The 22,110-nt window shown below is 46.8% G+C and overlaps 1 protein-coding gene across 1 annotated transcript; it reads right to left on the reverse strand.

Moving 5' to 3' along the window:
• Positions 1 to 1,400: 1,400 nt before the first annotated feature.
• Positions 1,401 to 8,419, reverse strand: SET (SET nuclear proto-oncogene). The gene is made up of 8 exons (XM_027035308.2): positions 7,968 to 8,419; positions 6,349 to 6,406; positions 5,536 to 5,678; positions 5,075 to 5,178; positions 4,857 to 4,970; positions 4,065 to 4,235; positions 3,813 to 3,959; positions 1,401 to 3,195 (listed from the first exon to the last, which is right to left on the reverse strand). Exons 1-8 carry the CDS (start codon positions 8,038 to 8,040, stop codon positions 3,172 to 3,174), a joined length of 834 nt encoding a protein of 277 aa, XP_026891109.1. The 5' UTR covers positions 8,041 to 8,419; the 3' UTR covers positions 1,401 to 3,171.
• Positions 8,420 to 22,110: the final 13,691 nt, after the last annotated feature.

Below are 22,110 nucleotides of genomic sequence, written 5' to 3' on the forward strand. Positions count from 1 at the left end.
GAATTGGAATGGCTATTCATTTGACTCCTGAGAACTTGTCCTGATCTTCAGGAAATCCTGAAAAGTCTTTACCCTTTGCAACAGGATTCCATTCTTGCATGAGCCAGAAAGAGTTCATAGTCAAACCTAACAGAAAAGGCAGAAAAACCAAACCTATGTTTCTGGGGCCAAGTGAAACCATGAAGCCAACCATTATGAAACAGTAATGATAATAAAGATTACCAAAAATTAATCTAGAAACACCAGTGACTAGGAATCCTCTGAAGCCCAAAAGGCCCCCCAAATCCATCAAGTCAAAAATCTGCAACTTAAATTTAGCAGCCAGAGAGCTAACACAAGTGAAACAGGCTTTAGCAGATGTCAGCCGGACAAGATAGGCAGGCTTATGGACCATTTAAACCCTACATCCTAGAGCCTGAGCTGGGCGAAACTGTAGGGGCAGGTCACAGAGGTCAGAGAACAGTTAAGTCTTTTAGAAATCAGGACATCGAAGGAGAAACCATCTACCAACTGGAGGGAGGGTCTAAAATAGAAGATTCCGTTAGGTTTGAAATGAAATGTAAACATCTATTACCAGCTACTGCCCTCCATGCCCCAGTTCATGTAGCTATTCCCTCATAAACAGAGTTTGGCACAGCTTTGAAGTTTGGAAGAGGGAGTCCCCTTCCCAGAGAAACTACCTCAACAGCCACCATTTATTTACCCCTTTCCTTTGAAATGTCCTTGTAGCAAAGGAGCTTTAAGCCATTCATCTGGCACTTTACAACACACACTTGCCTGAGGGCCAGCCCAGAGCTCCTTTTGCAGTCGGGCCCAAAGCACACCTGCTACACTGTAGCCACTTTTTCCTTTCTCCCAGCCTAGCATTCCCCTCACGCCCTTTGCAGGCACAGGGCAATCTAAAAGGTGATGGCAATAGTTGGGAGGACTTTTATTTTTTAAGGGCTGATTTTTTTTTTTAACCACATTCCCAAAAACAAAAGAACATTCTATAGTCCGACTAAAGGGACCTATAACCGGACAGCCCTACTCAACGGCCCTTAAGTTAGTTTTCCTAAAGATGTAACTCTGTGAAACAATAATTACAGGCCTACCGAATGAGCAATTCATTCAAGTGACTATATTTCCCCCTCAGCAAAGAGCCCTTTAAATGTTTTGACTTCGACCTGAAAAATACTCAATCCCTTCACGAACTGACTACATCCCAAAGAAGTTATTTTCCCGTGACCTTTATACATACCCTTTCGTATAGATGTCGCTTCGGCTATACTGCTGGAGGATATGAAGAGTTTACCCCCTTCCCCAGTCACTATGAACACAAACCACACAGAAAAACTAGCTTATCATCTGAATCCAAAAGCAAGTAACATTTCTCTACAAAACAAGGAGAATGACCCCAGTCAAAAAAAATCTTTATGTTCCTTTATTGGAGCAAGATTCCTGACCGGTATACAGTGATGTAATTACTAAACATGACCTGTGCAGAAATTACATACTATCCACCTAGACAGGTTTTCATTACACTTTGCCTATCGATGGAATAGTTCCATTTATAAAGTTTTATACATCAAAAAGCTTTGAATTTGACCAGGCTGTCCATGAATTCATCTCTGAAAAAGTTAAGTGGCATTTAATTTTAGCTACTATAATTTACAGCATTAAAAAGCTTATGCATTAGGTAGCTTCCCAAAATGTTATTCTATGCACAACGGCATTTAGCAGAGCCGAGCCCGTCATTCTCACCCAGATTCACACAGACAGGTCTCGCTTGAGAGCTACGTGCTAAATAGCTAGTACTTTGAGACAAAAGTACTCCTGAGTTTACCACCAGTACGGACTTCTTGTCTGAGAGTCTGTCTTCTCAGCCACGTTTCATGGTGCCAATGAAGGCACGCCAGCAACTGCCCTGTGTGTAATTCGGCATTAGAGCACCAGGTCTGTCTGACAGTGGTGGCAGGCACTAGAATTATATCCAGGTAAATAAAGGCCCATTTTTGAAAATGCCAATTCGAGATACAAATCAAGGGCACAACATAATCATAACGGACTTCTGGGCAATCTGGTACCCCGACTGAGGTGGAGAATTTCAGAAACTGACGGCAAATCGTACCCATGATGGTTCCCGGATTTGGAGACATTAATACATTGATTCAAATCCCTTTCTCAGTCCACACAAGCCCTGAGGTCACCCTGCAAAGTGCGTATCAAAAAATACGGAGTCAGGGTGACAAAGTTTGACAATACGTTACACAAGTCAAACTTGGAAAATCATAATTAAATACACCTGTTCTGAGAGAAAAGCATCAAAATCCTTTGTGTACACATTTAGTTTTATTGTAACAAAGCAACTTGTACACTTTTAACGTTTAAAACTGAGCATCTTTCCTTTCCAGTGAAACAAAAAGAAAATTTAAAAATAAACAGGAACAAAATTACAAGAGAATGTCAATTCCAGATAAGATCCTACAGGTTCTGCTGATTCTCCCATCGAGTGGCAGGGCTCAAATCATCATTAGGAGAGAATTTTATTTTAAAAGTGTCATCTTCAACTGCCAGGATGTCCGTTAAACATCACAATTAAACATGCCAAAGGAGAAGCCATGTTGTCAAAATGCCCACTTAACCCACCCAAACATCTCAAACCCACCCTTTGCTGACCTTCTATAACCCCATTTTTTTAAGTTTTTTTTTCTTTTTTTTAAACAAGAGAAAGTAGACAGATACATGTTGGTAAATGCTAACTGTCCATATTCACATAGAGACACAGTGTAATCTCTGAGCCCAATATACAGAGAAAGGAGGAAAAAAGCTAGAATTCTATGCACTACTACACAGGGGCCTAGCACCCTCCAGCTTCCAGCAGAGCTAAGGGAGCAGAAGGTTTTTCTTTTTTCCCACAGAGCACGGTGGTGTTGATTCCATAAAGTTTTTGTTGAGACAGGAAGGGATAAAAATGAATTTGGAACAGAAAGGGGTAGAGATTCTTTTCCCACTGTATTCTGCTCAAGGTATTTCCCCCCAAAATAAGTTGAGAACCATGGTATAAAGGGAGAGAAAAGAGACTTCAAAAAACAGGGCGAATGAGCACAAGAGGAGGAGGGGGAAAAAAAAAAAGACTGCAAGTTGCTCCCAGGGACTGGAGAAAATTAAAAAAAGGAAGGTTGGAATCCATCAGTCGTCTTCTCCTTCATCCTCCTGTAAGAAAGAAAAGTGGGCAGTTAATCTCCAGGGTTAATTCTAAGGTCATTCCCCAACATTCGTACGGACACTCATGGACTTCCATAGGACACACTGATGCACTACAGGGACATGTCATTTTACGAACGAAGCCACAAATCGGTCTGTATCAAATCTCAATTGAACAACCCAGTGATGCTGTTTCACATAAATTAGTTAACTTTTCAGCGCTGACCAAAATCTGACCTCTTTCACACCAAGTAAAACAAACCAAGCAACAATCTATTTCTATCTGACTAGAATGATTTTACTGTTTGTCCAAAACATGCAAATCTGCTATTTAGATTTCTCAGAATCTGACCAGCTGCACTACCCATATCACTTTCATTAAGTACTAGTTAGGGGAAGGGCAGAACAGAGTACGAACCACAAAAGCAGAACTGGTTACGGTTAAAAATCACTGATATAAGGACTTGATTAAAACTTTCTTCCATCTCGAAAAACTAGCTCATCTCACCTACAAATCCTCCCACCGTTGGCCACACCTCTGTTACACAATATATACAACCCACAAAATAACAGGGTAAGTTCTTTCAAGATTGGTCTTCTTTGGACTTAACCAAATTCTTTTTTACCTCTCCTTCCTCCCCCTCATCATCATCTTCATCTTCTTCACCTTCATCCTCATCTCCTTCTTCATCAATATCTTCCAATCCTTCCTCTTCTTCATCATCATCATCATCTTCTTCTCCTTCCCCTTCTTCGTCATCCATATCAGGAACCTTCAAAAACAAAAACAAAAAACAAGAAACAAACTACCTTAGGAACTCATTTTCCAACAAATGAGACAGATACAACCTTGAATTAAAAAAACATTCTCAACTCACCAAGTAGTACTGTAAAGGATTGGGCCAAATATCATCTTTGATGACCTCCCCTAACTCATCTGCACCCGCATCAGAATGGTCAGTAAACCAGGTGAAAAAGCTCTCTGGTTCCTCATGCTGTCTCTTCCTGCTGGCTTTATTCTGCGTTTGACTTGAACGTTTCGTCAAATCCTAAACGAAGACAGAAGAACTTCTGACATAGGTTCTCCACAACACTTAAATTTCCCTATAACTTAAGATTTTAACACAAAAGCGGGGGGTGGGGGGGGGTGGGAATCACACTAGTATGTCATCTATACTTGTCATCTAAAAGAAATTATAAAACGTACAGCAGATAAAAACAAAGTCCTAAAATTCTAGGTCTGCAAAGACGTCAAATTTTTACAAAAAGCTTCTCCTATAAAGGGGCCATCTAAATTTCACTACTTTACATACAAAATTAGTTCCACTTTGACAACCACTACCCATAACACAGTATAATTGACAATGGGCTCACTGCATAAATGTAGATATAAATGCAATCTGGCAAGTACCAAGCCATTTGAAAAGCTCAGTAACCCATGTAGGAATCAAAGAAATTTAGCCCGTTTCTTGAAAAACTCAACACAATAATCTGACAGCTCCAAGCTATTGTATTTGGCTCTAACACATTGGAGGGTTTTTGTTTTTCTTTTTTTTTTTACATCTTAAGGGTTTGCACTTAACACATTACCAAAGCACCAACTATTGGTAAGAGGTTCAACTAAACCAAAATACACAAAATGATACTTTTGCCCAACATTCCTCAAATACCTTTCCAGATTTCCATTTGATTTCAGTGGACTTTGAAGATGGATCACCACTCTCATTCAGATGAAATTCTTTGGAGAGAACTTTATTTTCAAAGTAAGGGTTTTCATCAAAATACTACAATAAAGAATTGAGAATTGAAAATCAATACAAACAGCTCTTCTAACCAAAGCTTAAATTAATTTCCACAGTGGCAAACAAGATCACTTATTGATACTTACAAAATCTATTCTGTAACCTGATTTAATATCTTCAAATTCTGTCACTTCAACTCTTGTCAAATAATGCAGAGCCTCTTCATCCTCCTCCCCAAGCAGTGCAGACACTGGACCAGCAAATTACAGGTCAAATGGATATTAAACAGACAATATTAACAAACAATTCAAGTGATGCCTTTTAAAATTTTCCAAATTTAGTGAGTGTCTTTGATTTCATAAATCCATTAATTGCAAACCAGATGGCTCAGTGTCAGGGCTGTCACTATCTTTTACCAAATAATTAAAGGGAATCTCAAGTTAGAATATAGTCTCTTCTAAACAGAGAAAGCATTAAATGCAAGCCTCCCGAGTGTTTTAATCTCTGCATGTAACGAACATGTCGGACTAAGCTCTCAAGCAAAGTCCCCCCACTCTTTAACGAATGGACACCCCATACCCTGCAATAGTGCTCTGCCACAACATACCTTGTGGATGGTTGACAAATGTTGTTACCCAAAAATTTGGGATTTTGGCGATCAATTCCGACCTCTTCTGAAAAAATGGTTGGCGGAGTTTGTTATACTTCTGTTCTACTTTCAAAATCTCCTCACTGGCTTGTTCATTAAGTCTGAAGCAAATGAAAAACCATGTTGACAATTACGATATTTGACAAATACAAAAACTGCCGAAACTACAGAATATTTACTTTTTAGCTTTAGAACAGTACAAAGTACTCACTCATAATAACCAGAACACCTAGATTTTTGGAGTGAAAGACGTCAAAACTAAGATGACAAATTGAGCTACTTCACCAACATACACTCAACAGTTGACAGTTCCTAAAGTAGCCCAACTGAGCATTCTGGTAACATTGTATATTTAAGTTGCCAACTCTATCACCACGCTAACTTCAATTGTTTCCCTCAGGCAGATTAAGTTTACAAAAAAAAAAAAAAAAAAAAAAGTTGCTGATCAAGTAACAAAGTTATAACCCAAGCAGGAGCAACACTGATGCCATAATGCCAAACTATCAGAAGCTCAGGCACCGCAATTCAGACAACTTGTAACCTCTGAAAGCACACCCAAAGGTCAATGAATATACTTTCTTCAAACTTTTTGATCAACAGAAATATTTCACAGAAAAATAACACTGACCTTTCAAAAATATTTCTCACTAAGTTGTAATCATCTCCACTTGGCCAGTGGATACAGATTTATTTGACCATAGTTTCAAGGATCACCAGGCCGTAAGCTGCATCTCAAAAAACTTCTCCAAAGTAAACTAAGAAAAACTTTACCTGTCTATTTCATTTTGTACTTCATCAATATGTTCAATTGCTTCTTGCTGTTCTTTTTCTGCAAGAAAAAGGTGCATAGGACTCAATACTAATTAGAACATAAAATTAGTTTTCCTGATGTTAACACAACCGGTGACGTGAGTTATACCAATAAAGCAGTTTTTAAAAAAGAAACTGCCTACTACAAGGCATGCTCTCCACGTGTTCACGCCTCTAGTTAACAAATTATTGTTTAATTAAGACTATTCACAAATCATACAATCTGCTAAGCTACTCAAGTCTGCAGCACTTTTTCGAGAGTTCCCTTACAAAAAGGAGACCAATTATTAAAGTTTCTCTTACGAAAGGTAGTGAATAAGCCTTATTCAGAAATTCTTACTGTTTGCTATTCATCACATCATATATACCTGCTACACAACAGTGCCAGCTGTTAAGGCCAATTCGCAAACCGACCCGTGACAATAAGGAAAAGGAGGACACCACCTATCTCGGCGGTAGGATCACTTCACACAAAGTTGCAAATACTGCTCAGCATCGATCACAGTGAAGACCTCAGACGTGCCTGACAGATAAGGACCTCGGATCTGCCCCACCGTCGTAAACACTCGACTCTCCCTCCTTCGAACAGGAGCCCCGGGATTCGACCCCGACCCCTCTCTCCCCTCCAACCCAATTTCAGGCGGGCTTGGCTCCCAGGCGGCCCCACACGATTTTGGAGCACACTTACAGGAAGCCAGCGCGCAGTCAGGAAACTACGAGCCACAGAGGGGAGAGGAGGAAAAGGGGGTGTGCTTCGGGGAGGGTGCCCTTTTGTCCGGTGAGGACTGCAGCACCCACAAAGCTAGGTGGGCGTGAAGGGGCCCGATCGCGCGGTTCACTTCCGCTAACCATCCCGGCTTTGGCGGCCCCCCTGCCGGGAAAGCCCTCGCTGCCAGGGCCGGGAGGGTCGCCGCGGGCCGTCGCAAAGCCCCTCCGCCACGCCGGCCCGCCGGGCCAGGCTTCCCCGCGCCCTGCCGCGACGGGCTGGCCGCCCCACGTGGGAAGCGTGCCCGGGGCCGGCCGGAGCATCCTCCCGGGCGGCCGGGGCCCAGCGCGCGGCCGGCCGCGTGCTGCCCCGCGCCCCCACCCCGCCCCAGCTCGAGGCGCAGGGCCGCGCCGGGGCCGGCCTCCGGGCGCGGGTGCGGGGGCGCCGCCCGCAGGCCGGGCGCGCAGGGGGGGGGGGGGGGGAGCCGCGCGGAGGCCCGGCCGCGGGGCCGCGTCCGGCCGCACCATGTGGCGGCGGCGGCGGCGGCGGCTGATGGGAGCGAGGCATCATGGCGGAGCACAATAAAGAGAGGCTTCTCGGGAGGGAGGGAGGGGGAGGAGAGCGAGGGAGGGGGGAGAGGAAGGGGGGGTCTCCTCCGCCCGCGCCGAGAGCAGGCCGCAGCGCCCCCGCCTCGCAGCGCCGTCCGCCGCCGCGGCGCCACCCCGGCCCCGGCCCCGCGCGCACAAAAAAGGGCGCCGAGGCGCGCGCCGGCCCGTCCGCCCGGCGCCCCCCGCGCGCCCCGGGCCCCGCCGGCGGCCTGGGCGGGCGGCGAAGATGGCGGCGCGGGCCGGCCCCCGCCTCGCCTGCTCCTCACCTGAGGTCTCGTCGGCCCCGTCGTGGTTGGAGTTGAGCTCCTTTTTACTGACTTTGGCCGCCGGCGCCGACATGGTGCTGCTCCGCGGTCGGGGGGGGAGCGGGGAGGGGGAGAGAAGGGAAGGCGAAGGGGGCGGGCAGCGGCTTCCCCTCACGCCACACGCGCGGGCGCTCGCTCGGTCCGGCCGCCTCCTCCCGGCGCTCGCTAGCTCGCTCGCTCGCTCGCTCGCTCTCCCTCCCCCTGGCTCGCGCGCGCTGCCCTCGCGGCCTGACGACGAGGGAGGGGCTGGGGCGGCGTGCCGGGCCCCGGCCCGGGCTCCTGCTTACGGAGGGGAGGCGGCGGCGGGCGGGCGGGCAGGCGGCTCGGCTCCCTCACTCACGCTCCGCGGTCCAGCTCGCTGCTCGCTCTCCCCGAGCCGCCTCCTCCTCCACCTCCTCCTCCTCACGGCGAGGGGGGGGGGGGGGGAGCGGCAGGGCGCAGGCGCGCCAGGCCCCGCGCGTACGCCCCGCCCCCGGCCGGAGAGGCTCGCGCCGCGTCGCCATTGGCTAGGGTGCCGGGACGAGGGGGCGGAGCCGCGGCGAGGAGACACAGGGCCTGGCCGAGAGGCGGGAGGAAGGAACGCCGCGACGTACGGGGCCGGCCCCCCGCGCCGCGCTCCCCTCCCCCGCTTTCCCCTTCTCCAGCCCGACCCGGGACATTTGCGCGCTACGGGCGCGCGGCGGCCCAAGGGGCGGGGCCTTGCCGGGCTGCGTGCAGGCCCCCCCCCCACCCCCCGGCAGGCGCGTCACGTGGTGGCGGAGCGGCTTCCCTTCTCGGTGGGGTGGCGCGGGGCGCAGGGGAGAGGTGTGTTACAGCCCCCCAGAAGTGCAGGCCTTGTAGTAGCCTAGCTTCACAGCGGGGCCCGAAAATACACCCACCCCGGGTTCGGCGCCCTGGGACGCTGCTGGGGCATCGTCCCTCTTCGTGGGTGAAGAAGGAAGGCGGCATCTCCATCCTATTTTCCAGTTGGGGAAGATGCCCTTCGGACTCACTCGGGCTTGTTTGTAAACCCCGGAGCTCTCCACTCCACTTAGAAGGCCTTTTCCTGGCTTCTAGTCCAAGCCTCTGCCAAGAAGGCTGTGTGCACTTGAGCAAGTCACTTTTCCCCTCTCTGTACCCGTTTCTGTTATGAAGTTACATAATGCAAAAAAAGGCTGAAAGGGGGAACATTCTATCAAGTGGTGACTTTTAGGCAGAGCCGCGCCAAACTGGAAGTCTGAAGGCAAGAAGTCGCCACGTTCACCCGCGGGTCTTTTTTTGCCCGAGTCGGTGTTTAAATGGTTGCAAGAAACAGCAGAGTGCTGATGGCCAGTCCCAGCAACAGGAGTAAATCGCATTGAGGCGCACAACTGCCCGAAGGAAGGCCGTGGGCGTTTAGTTCGTTTCACACCTTCAGAGCTAGGACCTACAGCACCTTGCAGTAGAGTGCAAGCCTTTTGAGCCACTAAGTAAGGCCAAGGCATTTGTTTTGTTTTTTTTTTTTAACGTTTTTTTAAATTTATTTTTGAGACAGGGAGAGACAGCATGAACAGGGAAGGGTCAGAGAGAGGGAGACACAGAATCTGAAACAGGCTCCAGGCTCCGAGCTGTCAGCACAGGGCCCGACGCGGGGCTCGAACTCACGGACCGAGAGATCATGACCTGAGCCAAAGTCGGCCGCTTAAACTACTGAGCCACCCAGGCGCCCCAAGGCATTTCTGTTTAAATAATGCTTTCCAGGGGCACCTGGATGGCTCAGTCGGTTGGGCGTCCGTCTCTTGGTTTTGGCTCAAGTCATGATCTCTCAGTTTCTTGGGTTCAACCCGCATTGGGCTCTTCCCTGACAGTGTGAAGCCTGCTTAGGATTCTCTCTCTCTCCCTCTCTCTCTCTCTCTCTCTCTCTCTCTCTCTCTCTCTGCTTTTCCCCCACTTGTGCGGTCTCTGTCTCTCTCAAAATAAATAAATAAACTTAAAAAAAAAATGCTTTCCAGGTAATGCAAATGCACCTCTGCTTTACTCCCTCGTCCAGAGCCCCAAGGAGGTGGACCACAAAAAGCCTGAAATCTCTCCCTGGGCCTTTGTGAGCAGAACTTGGGGTTGGAGTATTTGCCTTTCAGCACTCACATTTTACTGTCGGCTCTTAAAGCTCAAGTAGTATCTTTAATGTTCAAGACGGTCCATTGGTGGGTGATCGATAATGATAAATGTTAAATAAATGGCATACACTCCATGGGTAGATAATACAAATGTCTTCTTAGGACTTTCCCCCAAACCCAGAAATTCAACTAATCCTTTCCCTCCAAAACCATCCTTAACTGAGCCCAGCTCAGTCTCATACCTGTCTCAGTTGGACAGGCTTCTTAAAGGAAGAATTATGAGCACCGAAGAGAAGCTGGTAAATGTTTGACAACCAGCTCCCAGAAGAGGAAAAAACACACCAAAATGCCTGATTTGTAGCATTTGCTGTTTTCAGTGGTGTATAAATATTCTCACCATGGCCAATTTCCTGCCACCACTGTGATGTCACTGAACAGCACTGGAATAAAATACCAGGCTCTCGTGCACTGCTGAAACGTGTACCATGGGCCACAGGCTGTGATAAGTGCATGCGCTTTCTCCTTTAATCCTTGCAAAATACAAGGTAGGCATTAATATCCTTATCTCACAGCTAAATTCAATTTTTTTTAAAAAATGTAAGTGGCAGAACTACAATTCTAAGCCATGCTAGTGGATAGCAAGGTCCCTTCCCTAAGACCGGTCTTCCATTCTTTGACATGACATCTGACATCGGGGTTCAGTGTGCACCTAGACACAAAATAATACTTACCCTTCCTAAGTGTGATGTGCCTCTTAATTTTCTACTCTATTTTATTTTCTTTAAATGCAGGTCAAACTCCACTAAATTGATTTTGTGACCCACTAATGGGATGAAACAGTCTGAAAAACACTGTGCTGAGGACTGCTGTTTTCAGACAAAGCCCGCTTACAGCCTTTGAGTACCAGTGACCCAGAGCACCTGTTTCCCACGCATCCGCAGGGACTCCGGGGAGCCTTGTAATGCCTTCTGCTTAGGCAGTGGGCTTCAGGTCTCCTTTCCAACCACCCCTAGCCCTTAGACCCATCCTGCTCCTCTTCCTGACCTCTCCCGCAACACTTCTCAAGACAAATGCAGGGAGCACACACTAGGAAGTGGAAGAGAAAGAGAAAGCAAAAGGCAAAAGTCTCAGTAAACAAGGGAGTGGCATGGACACACCAAGAGATAATTCACCCATGGTGAATTAGTCACTGTGGTCTCCCCCTCTCCAACATGAAGAGCTCTGCATTCTCTCCTTGGCCTCTCACCTCCCTCCAGACACTCCTCCCTCTCCTCTCCTCCCCAGCTTCCTTTGAAGAAGGAGAGCCCTGCAGCTTAAAGATTGGAGGAGAGATGCAGGCATTCTCAACCACACAGCAGTGTCCCGAGATGACTGGGAAATCTTCACTAGGATGATCTCCAAAACCTACCCCCTCCACCTCTCTGAGCCTCCTTTTTTTCTGATCTGTAAAATGGGATTCTTCCCAGCTTCAGTTATGACGGCTGATGGATAGAGAAGTGCTTAGCACCGTGCCTGGCTGGCTGGTGCCCAGTTGAGTGGCATGAGCTGTCATTTGGACTTAGATGAACCACCTTGGAGGAACTATGGTTGTACCTTCCGATCCTTTCTAGTCCTGTTGATTCTCCCAAGAAGCTAAACAGAAGGCGACCAGGAGGACTCATACACATGTTACTGCTCGCAAGTGGGAAGATATTTACTATCCATCAAGAGCACTGATTATGAGCCATCCGATGTGTTGAGTGTTCCCTATCTATTTAAGCTGCACAGCAAACCTAACAGATGGGTTCTGTTGAGCCCGTCTTACAGAAGAAGGAAGCACAGGTTATGTCACTTGCCCTCAAAAATCACACAGCCAGGCGAAGCCAGGTGTCCAACCCTAGCTGTCCAGCTTTACCATGGGGGGAGGGGGGATATCAGCTGGGCAGGTCTTTTGCATCTCATTTGGAAGGGGATGGCTGTGGAGACCCATTCAAAGTCAAACTTGCCATGTCACCCAGCAGACCCACTGGAGCATCACGACAAGGACTCTGGGTCCAGTGCTCCTTTCCACAAGCGTGGCTGGATCTCAGCCACGTCGGCAAATTAGGGCTCCAAGCCCCTCCCCTCTGCACTTAGGTAGCCTGCTGTCACGTTTTCCTAGCACATGGCTTTCCTGGCTTCTACTTATCCAAACCCAACCCCCTCGAGGTCCCCACCGTATCCCCACGCCATCGGAGAGGCCTAATCAGATGAACAAACCACACTGACTGGCTCCAAGCAGTGTGTCTGGAAAACACACCCTCACCTCCAAGTTAACAGTTAATGGGGAGAAAGGGGCAGACATGAAACCGACAATTACAAAGCAATGAGGAAGGGGCCGGGCTGGGGGTGACTCTGGGCACTACAAAGGGCAGAAGCAGGCTCCTAACACCCAGCAGCTGTGGCTCAAAGGAGAGTGCCTGCAAGAAGTGACTTATCAGCAGAAAGCTGGAGAATGAGGAGAGGAGCACAGGTGGGGAGAGAGTGATCCAGGCAGAGGAAAAGTGGGCCTGGAGGCGAGAGAGGGGAAGAGAGGGCCAGAGGGAGCATGAACCTAGAGAGGAGTGCAGGGACCAGGTGGACTGGTGGAGAGGTCTCTCAGTCTATATACCTAGAGGGCCGGCCGAGGGGAGGCAAAGAAGGGTTTTAAACCAGGGAGTCATGTGATTGGCTTTGCTCAGGCAGGATGGGGGGAAGGGGGAGGAGGAAGCTGGAAGCAAGAGGAGTGGCAGTAATCCCGCCAGGGTTGTGGGCAGGCAGGCGGCAGCCGCAGGAAGGAAGTGGATGGATGTGAGAGGTACTGAGAAGGAAGAACCACCAGGAGTTGGGGATTTATTTGGATGAGGAGGGGAGAAGGAGAGGAAAGGGGTCGCGCACGATCCAGCCTCAGGCTGGCCGGTGGTGCCACTTACCAAGGCAGGGAACTTGGGAGGAGTGAGTTTGGGGGCGGAGACAACCTCGCCTAGGTGTTGGGATGGGGGCAGGGATGAGCTGCCACATGCTCCAGGTTTCTGAGTTTCGCCCCTTTTTTTCTTCACACCAACCTGATCCACTCACCCCGTGCTGCAAACCCTTCGGGGTGTTTGGGGTCTTATCTCAAAAGGCACTGGGGGGAAAAGAATCCCTTAAGTCTCCGATAAAGTGTAGTGTAGGAACGTACCTCCCTTCGGCAAGTGCTGAGAGGTGGACGTCTCCTCTGGCTTGGGGGCAGCAGGCGGTCTCGGCTTCTTCGTTTGGGGTGGGAGTGAAGACTGGCGTTTGGGGGCCATGCCGTGAAGGAAGTCCACAAAACCCGGGCAGACACCGTTCTGGAAGAAGCTCTGACGAACTGAGGCAGCCCCAGGTGGCAGGGGTTTAAATCTACCGGGAGCCGCCGGGAAGGGATATTTACATGACAGTGGGACACACACCCTGTGCCCTCCCCTCCAGCCTCTTCCCTTCCCTCCCACCCTCCCAGAAAGATCAACTTCTTTTAATTGCTGTCTGCACTTGCCTACAGGGCATTCTCGGCTCTGGGGGGGTAGAAGGAGGTATTTCCTGTGGGAGCTGTTCTGTGTTCCCTAGGACCCTCTGGGTCTTGACTGGAAACACCAGCGGCCTTTCCCTAATCCTCTAGATAGGCAGAGTTTCTGCCATTGAGAACTGTCTGCTTCCCCCCCCACACACACCCCCACCCCCGCCTTTGGCCTCTAGATTTAAACACGCCATTACCTCACCTCAGCCTGGAACATTCTTCAGGGCCAATACCCTCACCCCCCATCCCCACGTCTGGCTGATTCCCACCCAACCTCCAGGTCTCAGCTTGGAGGCATAAGTGGATGTTGAAATACAGAAGTCCCCATCAAGAATTGCAAAGGAAGAGGGAAACGCAAGTACACTTGAGAAGACTTGGAACCTTTTGGAAAAGGATAGAAGGTTGAGTTTGAAAAAAACTTCAAGAGGCATCCTGTCCGGAGGGACGAGGAGAGGAGGGTCACAAACTCCAGCGTCTCTTGCAGCCCGTCAGGTAATAGCTATGCATAAGCTAGCAACCGGATTCCATAACAGCTGGTGGCAGGTGGGGTGGTACATCTACTCGGGGAAAACTGGCCACTCCACCACACCTGAACCTGTGCTCAACACTTCTTTCTACTCCTGGTTGTATTCCCGCCAGAAATGCACGCCTGTGTATTCACGTATGTGTGATGAATGTGTACAAGAATGTTCAGGGGCGCCTGGGTGGCTCAGTCAGTTAAGTGACCAACTCTTGATATCAGCTCAGGTCATGATCTCACAGTTCATGAGTTTGAGCCCTGCATCAGACCCTGTGCTGACAGTGCGGAGCCTGCTTGGAATTCTCTCTCTCTCTCTCTCTCTCTCTCTCTCTGCCTGTCCCCTGCTCTTGCTCTCTCTCTCAAAAATAAATGAATACACTTTAAAATAAAGTAAAAAGGTTTTTTTTTTTTTAAAAAAAAGAATGTTCAGGGTGAGATTCATAACAGTAAAAATCTGGAAACAAAAAAAAAAATATCAGTGGTTGAATGAATACATTTGTGAGATGTTCACACAACGGAATATGATAAAGCCGTGAAAATAAAGGAACCACAGCCACCTACCACCATGTGGTTGAAACCTACAAACATAATGTGGAATGAAAGACAGTAAACATAGAATTGGCTGTGTAATTTCATTTATGTAAAGTACAGAAACCAGCAAAACTTCTCTATGCTAGTAGAACCCCGGAATGTGGTTAACCTTGCCTTGAGGAGGGACATCATTAAAAGGGGACATGAGGGGGGCGCCTGGGTGGCTCGGTCGGTTAAGCGTCCGACTTCGGCTCAGGTCACGATCTCACGGTCGGTGAGTTCGAGCCCGCGTCGGGCTCTGTGCTGACAGTTCAGAGCCTGGAGCCTGCTTCCGATTCTGTGTCTCCCTCTCTCTCTGCTCCTCCCCTGTTCGTGCTCTGTCTCTCTCTGTCTGAAAAATAAATACACGATAAAAAATAAATAAATAAATAAATAAATAAATAAATAAATAAATAAAAGGGGACATGAGGGGCCTCTAGAATCCTGGTGCCTGGTTTCTGGATCTGGGGCTGGCTACACCACTGTGCTTGGTTTATGACATCTGTGTTGCCACATGTCTGGTTTTCCTAAAGAGAAGCCAGAGGTACACGTTTTTATGTGAACTCTCTGGATTGTTTTGTTTTGTTTTGTTTTTAGAGAGAGAGAGAGGGAGGGAGGGAGGGAGGGAGGGAATATCCCAAGTAGGCCTGCACTGACAGTGCCTGGGTAGCTCCATTGGTTGAGTGTCCAACTTTGGCTCAGGTCATGATTTCATAGTTTGTGAGTTCGAGCCCCACGTCGGGCTCTGTGCTGACAGCTTGGAGCCTGGAGCCTGCTTTGGATTCTGTGTCTCCCTTTCTCTCCCTGCCCCTCCCCAGCTCGTGCTCTCTCTCAAAGATAAATGAACTTGTAAAAATAAAAATAAAAAACAAACAAACACTTTTTGGACCAAATAAAACATGTTGTCAGGGCACTTTCATTCTATAAGCCATGAGTTTGTAACCTCTGGGATAGTGCAATGACTTTCCATCTTTAAAAAACTGTTTGGGGGCACCTGGGTGGCGCTCATTTGGTTAAGCTTCTGACATCAGCTCAGGTCATGATCTCACAGTTTGTGGGTTTGAGCCCCGCATCAGGCTCTGTGCTGACAGCTCAGAGCCTGGAGCCTGCTTTGGATTCTGTGTCTCCCTCTCTCTTTGCCCCCTCACTCGTGCTCTCTCTCTCTCTCAAAAATAAATAAACATTTTTTAAAAATTAAAAAAAACTTTGTTTTTCCCCACCAATTCCACCCATTTTAAAAAATGTTTATTTATTATCTGAGAGAGAGCACAAGTGGGGGTGGGACAGAGAGAGAAGGGGACAGAGGATCTGAAGGAGGCTCTGCACTGACAGCTTCTGTGCTGACAGCAGGGAGCCCCAAGCAGGGCTCTAACTCATGAACTACAAAAGCAAGATCATGACCTGAGCTGAAGTCGGACACTCAACAGACTGACTCACCCAGGCACTGTCCCCCATCAATTACCCTCTTAACAAAATAAACCTTAGGCATAAGTCAATGATGTTAATGTTGATAAAAAGTTCAGCTCTTTCTGGTAGAAGACCCCCACACACACACCTCTTGCTCCCCTCCATCCCTCCATCCTTTGTCAGTTTCTGAGGGACTTTGGGCTCCTTCTAAGACACTTTGAAAGTCACAAGTGTGTTGATTTTACAGATGAGCAAGCTAAGATCTCAGAGAAGTGATTTGCCTAAGGTCCCTAAGGTCACGAGGAGAATAACTAGTAGCTAGAACCAGGGTCTTGAAGTCACTTGATCCTGAGGATGCACCTTCTAATCAGCCTCAGTCTCACTGTTTATATCTGTAAAATAGGTGATAATAACGCCTGCCTCTTTGTTTTATGATTTTCAATGTGAGGACAAAGGGTCATCTTTTCCCTGTTTTTTGCCGCAGAAATTGCCCCAAAACAATAGGGGAAACAAAAATGAAAACCTTCTTTTGATGAAATTGGGAGTCAGCTTGGCCCCAAACCACAGAATAGGTGGTGGGTTGGCCAAAGCAGTGGAAAAGAAACAGGATGTGTGCAGGAAGAAAGGACAGATGCCTTGGCTACAGATTTCTGGGAGTATCGGCAAGGGACACTTCTAGAAGCTGAAGGGCAAACTCAAACTCAGAATCCCTTGGCTTATAGCAGCCACAAAGGGGTGTCCTGACAGGATGCTGCACTAGATAGGTTTCCAGAGCAAAGAAGGAGCTAAATGAGGAGTAGCCCAGAGGAGCCTCTTAAGACCAATGCAAATTAGAATTAGCTTGAGATTCCTTGTTTCTTACCCACCAACCTAAGATCCAGAAGGTTAGAAACATCTTACCTTGGAGAGGGTGTGAACAGAGGTGCTCTTTATATTAGTGGCAGCTTAAAAGGATATAGTTCCTTTGGAGGGCCATTTAGCCATCAGAGGATCTATGGAAAGTGCAAAAGTACATTACCCTTGACCCAGGAATTCTCCTTCTAGGAATTTGTCCTACAGATTCATTGTATTGCGGTGGTAGAGCACTTGTGCAAGGCAACTCATTGCAACATTGTAAAAGGAAAATACTGGAAACAATCTAACAGCTTCTTTAGGCTCCTCCCACCAAGGGAAAGATACAAACCAGGGAACCCTTGCAACATCAAAGCAAATAGGGAACCAGAGCCAGTGGTTAAGTGAAAGAAGCAAAATCTTAAACCAAGTAGTTAGTCTGCTACTATTTGTGTTAAAGGGGGGTGGGGGTAGAAAAAGAATACATGTTCACTTATTTGCCTTGATGGCTATAGTACAGGTCTTGAAGGCTCCTATGAAGGCTATAACCCACCATCCTTGGGGAGGGGATTGGGTGGTGACAAATGAGAGGACAGGAATATAAGGGAAATATTTCACTCTTTCTTGTACGTTTTGAATTTTGAAACTTCTCAATATCTTATATATGTCTATAAACATGACAACAACTAAAGATTACCTGAGGCAGGATACTTAGCATCACTTAGATCACCTAAATACAGCCCCCACTTGGTACGTGTCAGCTTACATTCAAACATGCAAGACCCCACCTTTCCTTTCCTCTACAGCTTCCAAAATTCTAATTTCCTGGATTCCCAGAGGGGTTACTAGGCAACTGTGCAACTCTGCTTCATTCCAGGACAGCTGCAGGCAAGGTGGGGGCCTCCCTCCAACCCGCCCAAAGGTTGACCGGCTCCTGATGTTCTGTAACCCTGGGGCCAGGCTCATTCTGGGAGCCAGAAGTTTCCAAAATATCCCAAATGCCCTATTGTTTAGTTATCTGCATGCACCACAAATTAGCTATAAATGGCTATCATTTATTGAGCATTGGTAGTAGGAGAGGTGTTCAATAAACATACCCTCATCTGTGCCAGGACCAGCATCATGTACTTATTTCGCAGCTGGGTGAATCAACCCAAATGAAGAATCAATAGTCAAGAATCTGATCCCAAAATCAAAGGGAGAGAAGAGTCAGGATTTGAACCTGTGTCTTTTGGACTCCTCTGTACCACTTTCGGCCTTGATATGATACAAACAAGTTGCTACCCGGAACTTGATCGCCAGGTGAGCCCAAAACACACCAAGGCTTGTCTCTGAGACTTGCAGAACCTCAGGAAATCATCGCTGGCCCTCTCCTGGTAGATTTTGCTTCACACTTCTTAGCACAGAAGAAGCACTCAGATTAAGACAATCTTTTTAACTTTTCTTCTTCTTTTTAAATGTTTATTTATTTATTTTCAGAGAGAGAGTGAGCAAGCAGGGGAGGTGCAGAGAGGAGAGAGAAAGAATCCCAAGCAGGCTCCACACTGTCAGCACAGAGCCTGAGGCGGGGCTTGAACCCACAAAATGGGGAGATCATGACCTGAGCTGAAACCAAGGGTCAGACACTTAACCGACTGAGTCACCCAGGTGCCCCAGGACAATCTTTTTTCTTAATTGAGTGCCAGGGCCTGAAGGCACTTGGTTCCTCTTTCATTGCCCCTCATGCTGCTCTGGCTCCTTATACCTATTAAATTATCACAGGGGCACCTGGGTGTCTCAGTCGGTTGAGCGTGCGACTTCAGCTCAGGTCATGATCTCATAGTTCGTGAGTTCAAGACCTGCATCCGGCTCTGTGCTGACAGCTCAGAGCCTGGAGCCTGCTTCTGATTCTGTGTCTCCTCTCTCTGCCCCTCCCAGACTTGTGCTCTGTCTCTATCTCTCAAACACAAATAAATGTAAAAAAAAATTTTTTTAAGAAAATTAAAATAAGACAAAAAAATTATACACCAAGACATAGCATATATAACCCACCTACATAATATAACATTTATATCACATAACATATATGCTTGTACATTTTTTAAAAGTTTATTTATTTTGAGAGAGAGTGAGCATGAGCAGGAAACATCCAGAGAGAGAGGGAGAGACAGGGAGAGAGGGAGAGAGAGAGAGGGAGAGAGAGGATCCCAAGCAGGCTCTGCACTGCCAGTGCAGAGCCCGACATGGGGCTTGAACTTACGAACCATGAAATCATGACCTGAGCTGAAACCAAGAGTCAGATGCTTAACTGACTGAGCCACCTAGGCATCCCCCTTGTGCATTTTATTGTTTAGATTTTATTTTTTAGTAATCTCAACATACAACGTGGAGCCCAAACTCACAACCCTGAGATCGTGAGTCACGTGTTCCTCCAACTGAGCCAGCCAGGCACCCCATATTCCTGTGCACTTAAAACATGAGAACTGTGAGGCACCTGGGGGCTCAGTCGGTTAAACGTCGGACTCTTGGTCTTGGCTCGGGTCATGATCCCAGTTTGTGGGTTCCTGCCCCATGTCAGGCTCTGTGCTGACAGTGCACAGAGTCTGCTTGGAATTCTCTTTCCCTCTCTCTCTGGCCCTACCCTGCTTGTGCTCGCTCTCTCTCTCAAAATAAATAAACTTTATAAAAAATAAAATAAAATAAAATATGGGGACTGTAGCATAAAACTGGGTTTTAGTCTAATTTTTCCCATTAACAATTTTTCTTTACCATTTTTTCTTGCTATTGTATATTCTCCCATGACATTTTTCATTGCTGCATTGTTTTCTGTTGGGTAAATGTGCTCTAATTTTTTTGTTGTTCAAGATTTTTATTTTATTTTATTTTATTTTATTTTATTTTATTTTATTTTATTTTATTTCATAGAGGAGGGAAGGGCAGAGGGAGATAGAGGGAGAAAATCTTAAGCAAATTCCACACTCAACACGGAGCCAGATGCAGGGTTCTATCCCATGACCCTGGAATCATAACCTGAGCCCAAATCAACAGTTGGATGGTCAACCAACTGAGCCATCCAGGCACCCCTAAAGTATTTTATTTTTATGTGATCAAGGCTCTCAATGTTTCCTTTTCTTCTCATCCTTGTCCTTCTTCTTCTTTTTAAAATGTTTTTTGCCTTTGGAGATGTGTGGAGAGACTCCTCCATCCCAAGGTACTGCAAATAATCACCTGTGTTTTCTTCTTGTGTTGGTATATCTTCCTTTTTAATCCTACAAGTTATAAGCTGTATGAATTCATTCTGGAGTCTGATGTGAGGCACAATATAATTAGACTTTTTTTCCCCCCAAACGACTCATCAGTTGATTCAACACACTTTTTTTTTTTTTTATTCAATACGTATCAATTAAGTCTTTTTAAGCGATGGCAGGGGCACCTGGCTGGCTCAGTCAGTAAAGCATATATGACTCTTGATGTTGGGATTGTGAGTTCAAGCCCCACGTTGGGTGTAGAGGTTACTTAAAAAAAAAAGTTTTTTTTTAACTTTTTTTAAATGTGTATTGATTTATGAGACAGAGTGTGTGAGCAGGGGAGGGGCAGAGAGGGAATGGGACAGAGGATCCAAAACAGGTTCTGCACTGAAAGCAGTGAGCCTGATGTGGGGCTTGAACTCATGAACCTTGAGATCATGACCTGAGCCAAAGTTGGTTGCCCAACCGACCGAGCCACCCAGGTGCCCCCCCTTTTTTTTTAACTTTTTAAAAAGTCATGGCAAACATAAGAATGACTATAACCTATACCATCCCTCACTGAATAACTTTGAGATTCATAGAGCTTAATTTTACCCAAATAACTATATGCCACATTTCTTTCTTTCTCTTTTTAATTTTTTTTCTTTCTTTCTTTTTTTTTTTTTAAAGTTTATTGGGACACTTTGGGTGGTTCAGTCAGTTAAGCGTCTGACTTCAGCTCAGGCGACTTCAGCTTGGGTCATGATCTCAAGGCTGGTGGGTTCATTGGGCTCTGTGCTGATAGCTCCAGAGCCTGGATCCTGCTTTGGATTCTGTCTCCCTCTCGCTCTCTGTCCCTCCCCTGCTCGAGCTCTGTCTCTGTCTGTCTCTCAAAAATAATAAAATAAAAAGTTTAAAAATTTTTAAGTTTATTTATTTATTTTGCGAGGAGAGAGAGAGAGAGAGAGAGAGAGGAAGAGTGAGAGCACCTGTGCATGTGCATGGGGGAGGGGCAGAGAGAGAGGGAGAGACAGAATCCCAAGCAGGCTCTGCAGTGTCAGTGCCAAGCCCAATATGAGGCTCAAACTCTTGAACCATGAGATCACGACCTGAGCTGAAACCAAGAGTCGGCCACTCAAACGACTAACCCACCCAGGCTCCCCCATATTTATTCCAATAGAACTTGTGCTGAAATCCATAATGTTGACAAAAGAAATATTGGAATTGACATATTTAGAAGAAAATTTGCTTATATAGAACCACACTCATTCATTCAATTGTCAATATTACTGAGTGTCTAATACATGCTAGGTAGCAATGATTATAAGATCTATGATCAAAATACTGATAATGAGGTAAGGCTTTTTTTTTTTTTTTTTAAGTGTATTTATTTATTTTGAGAGAGAAGGTGCGAGCACGAGGGAGAGAAAGAGAAGCCCAAGCAGGCTCCACCCTGTCCGCACGGAGCCTGATATAGGGCTCAAACACACAAACCTGTTAGTTTATGACCTGAGCTGAAATTAAGAGTCAGAAGCTTAGCGGACTGAGCCACATGGGTGCCCCAAGTAAGGCTTTCTTAATGACCTAGCATTTGGACAGAGGAAGTACGGAGTGTAGGCACTGTGACCTTTCAGGGAATAACATTCTAGAGACTGAAACAAGAAGGACTAAACCCTAAGGTAGAAGCATGTTCCAGGAGAAGCAAAGAAGTCAGGTTGTTGGAAGGGGGTAAGTAGAGGGAGATGGGCTAGGGGAATGTTGGAGGTTCAGTCTTGCAGGGTTTGTGGTCTTTGTCAGGGTTTCTGGGGTTTTCTACATTGCGCATACGATATTCAAAGCTGATTAAGACATGCCCGGGTCCTGAGTATCCAGTTTGTGTCCAAAACTGTAATAGATATGAACAGAATTCTATAGGATTAGAGAAAACGGAATAAATAAATCCATTGGCAGAAATCAAAGGTGA

This window comes from Acinonyx jubatus, chromosome D4, assembly GCF_027475565.1.
Source record: "Acinonyx jubatus isolate Ajub_Pintada_27869175 chromosome D4, VMU_Ajub_asm_v1.0, whole genome shotgun sequence".
Lineage (NCBI taxonomy): Eukaryota > Metazoa > Chordata > Mammalia > Carnivora > Felidae > Acinonyx > Acinonyx jubatus.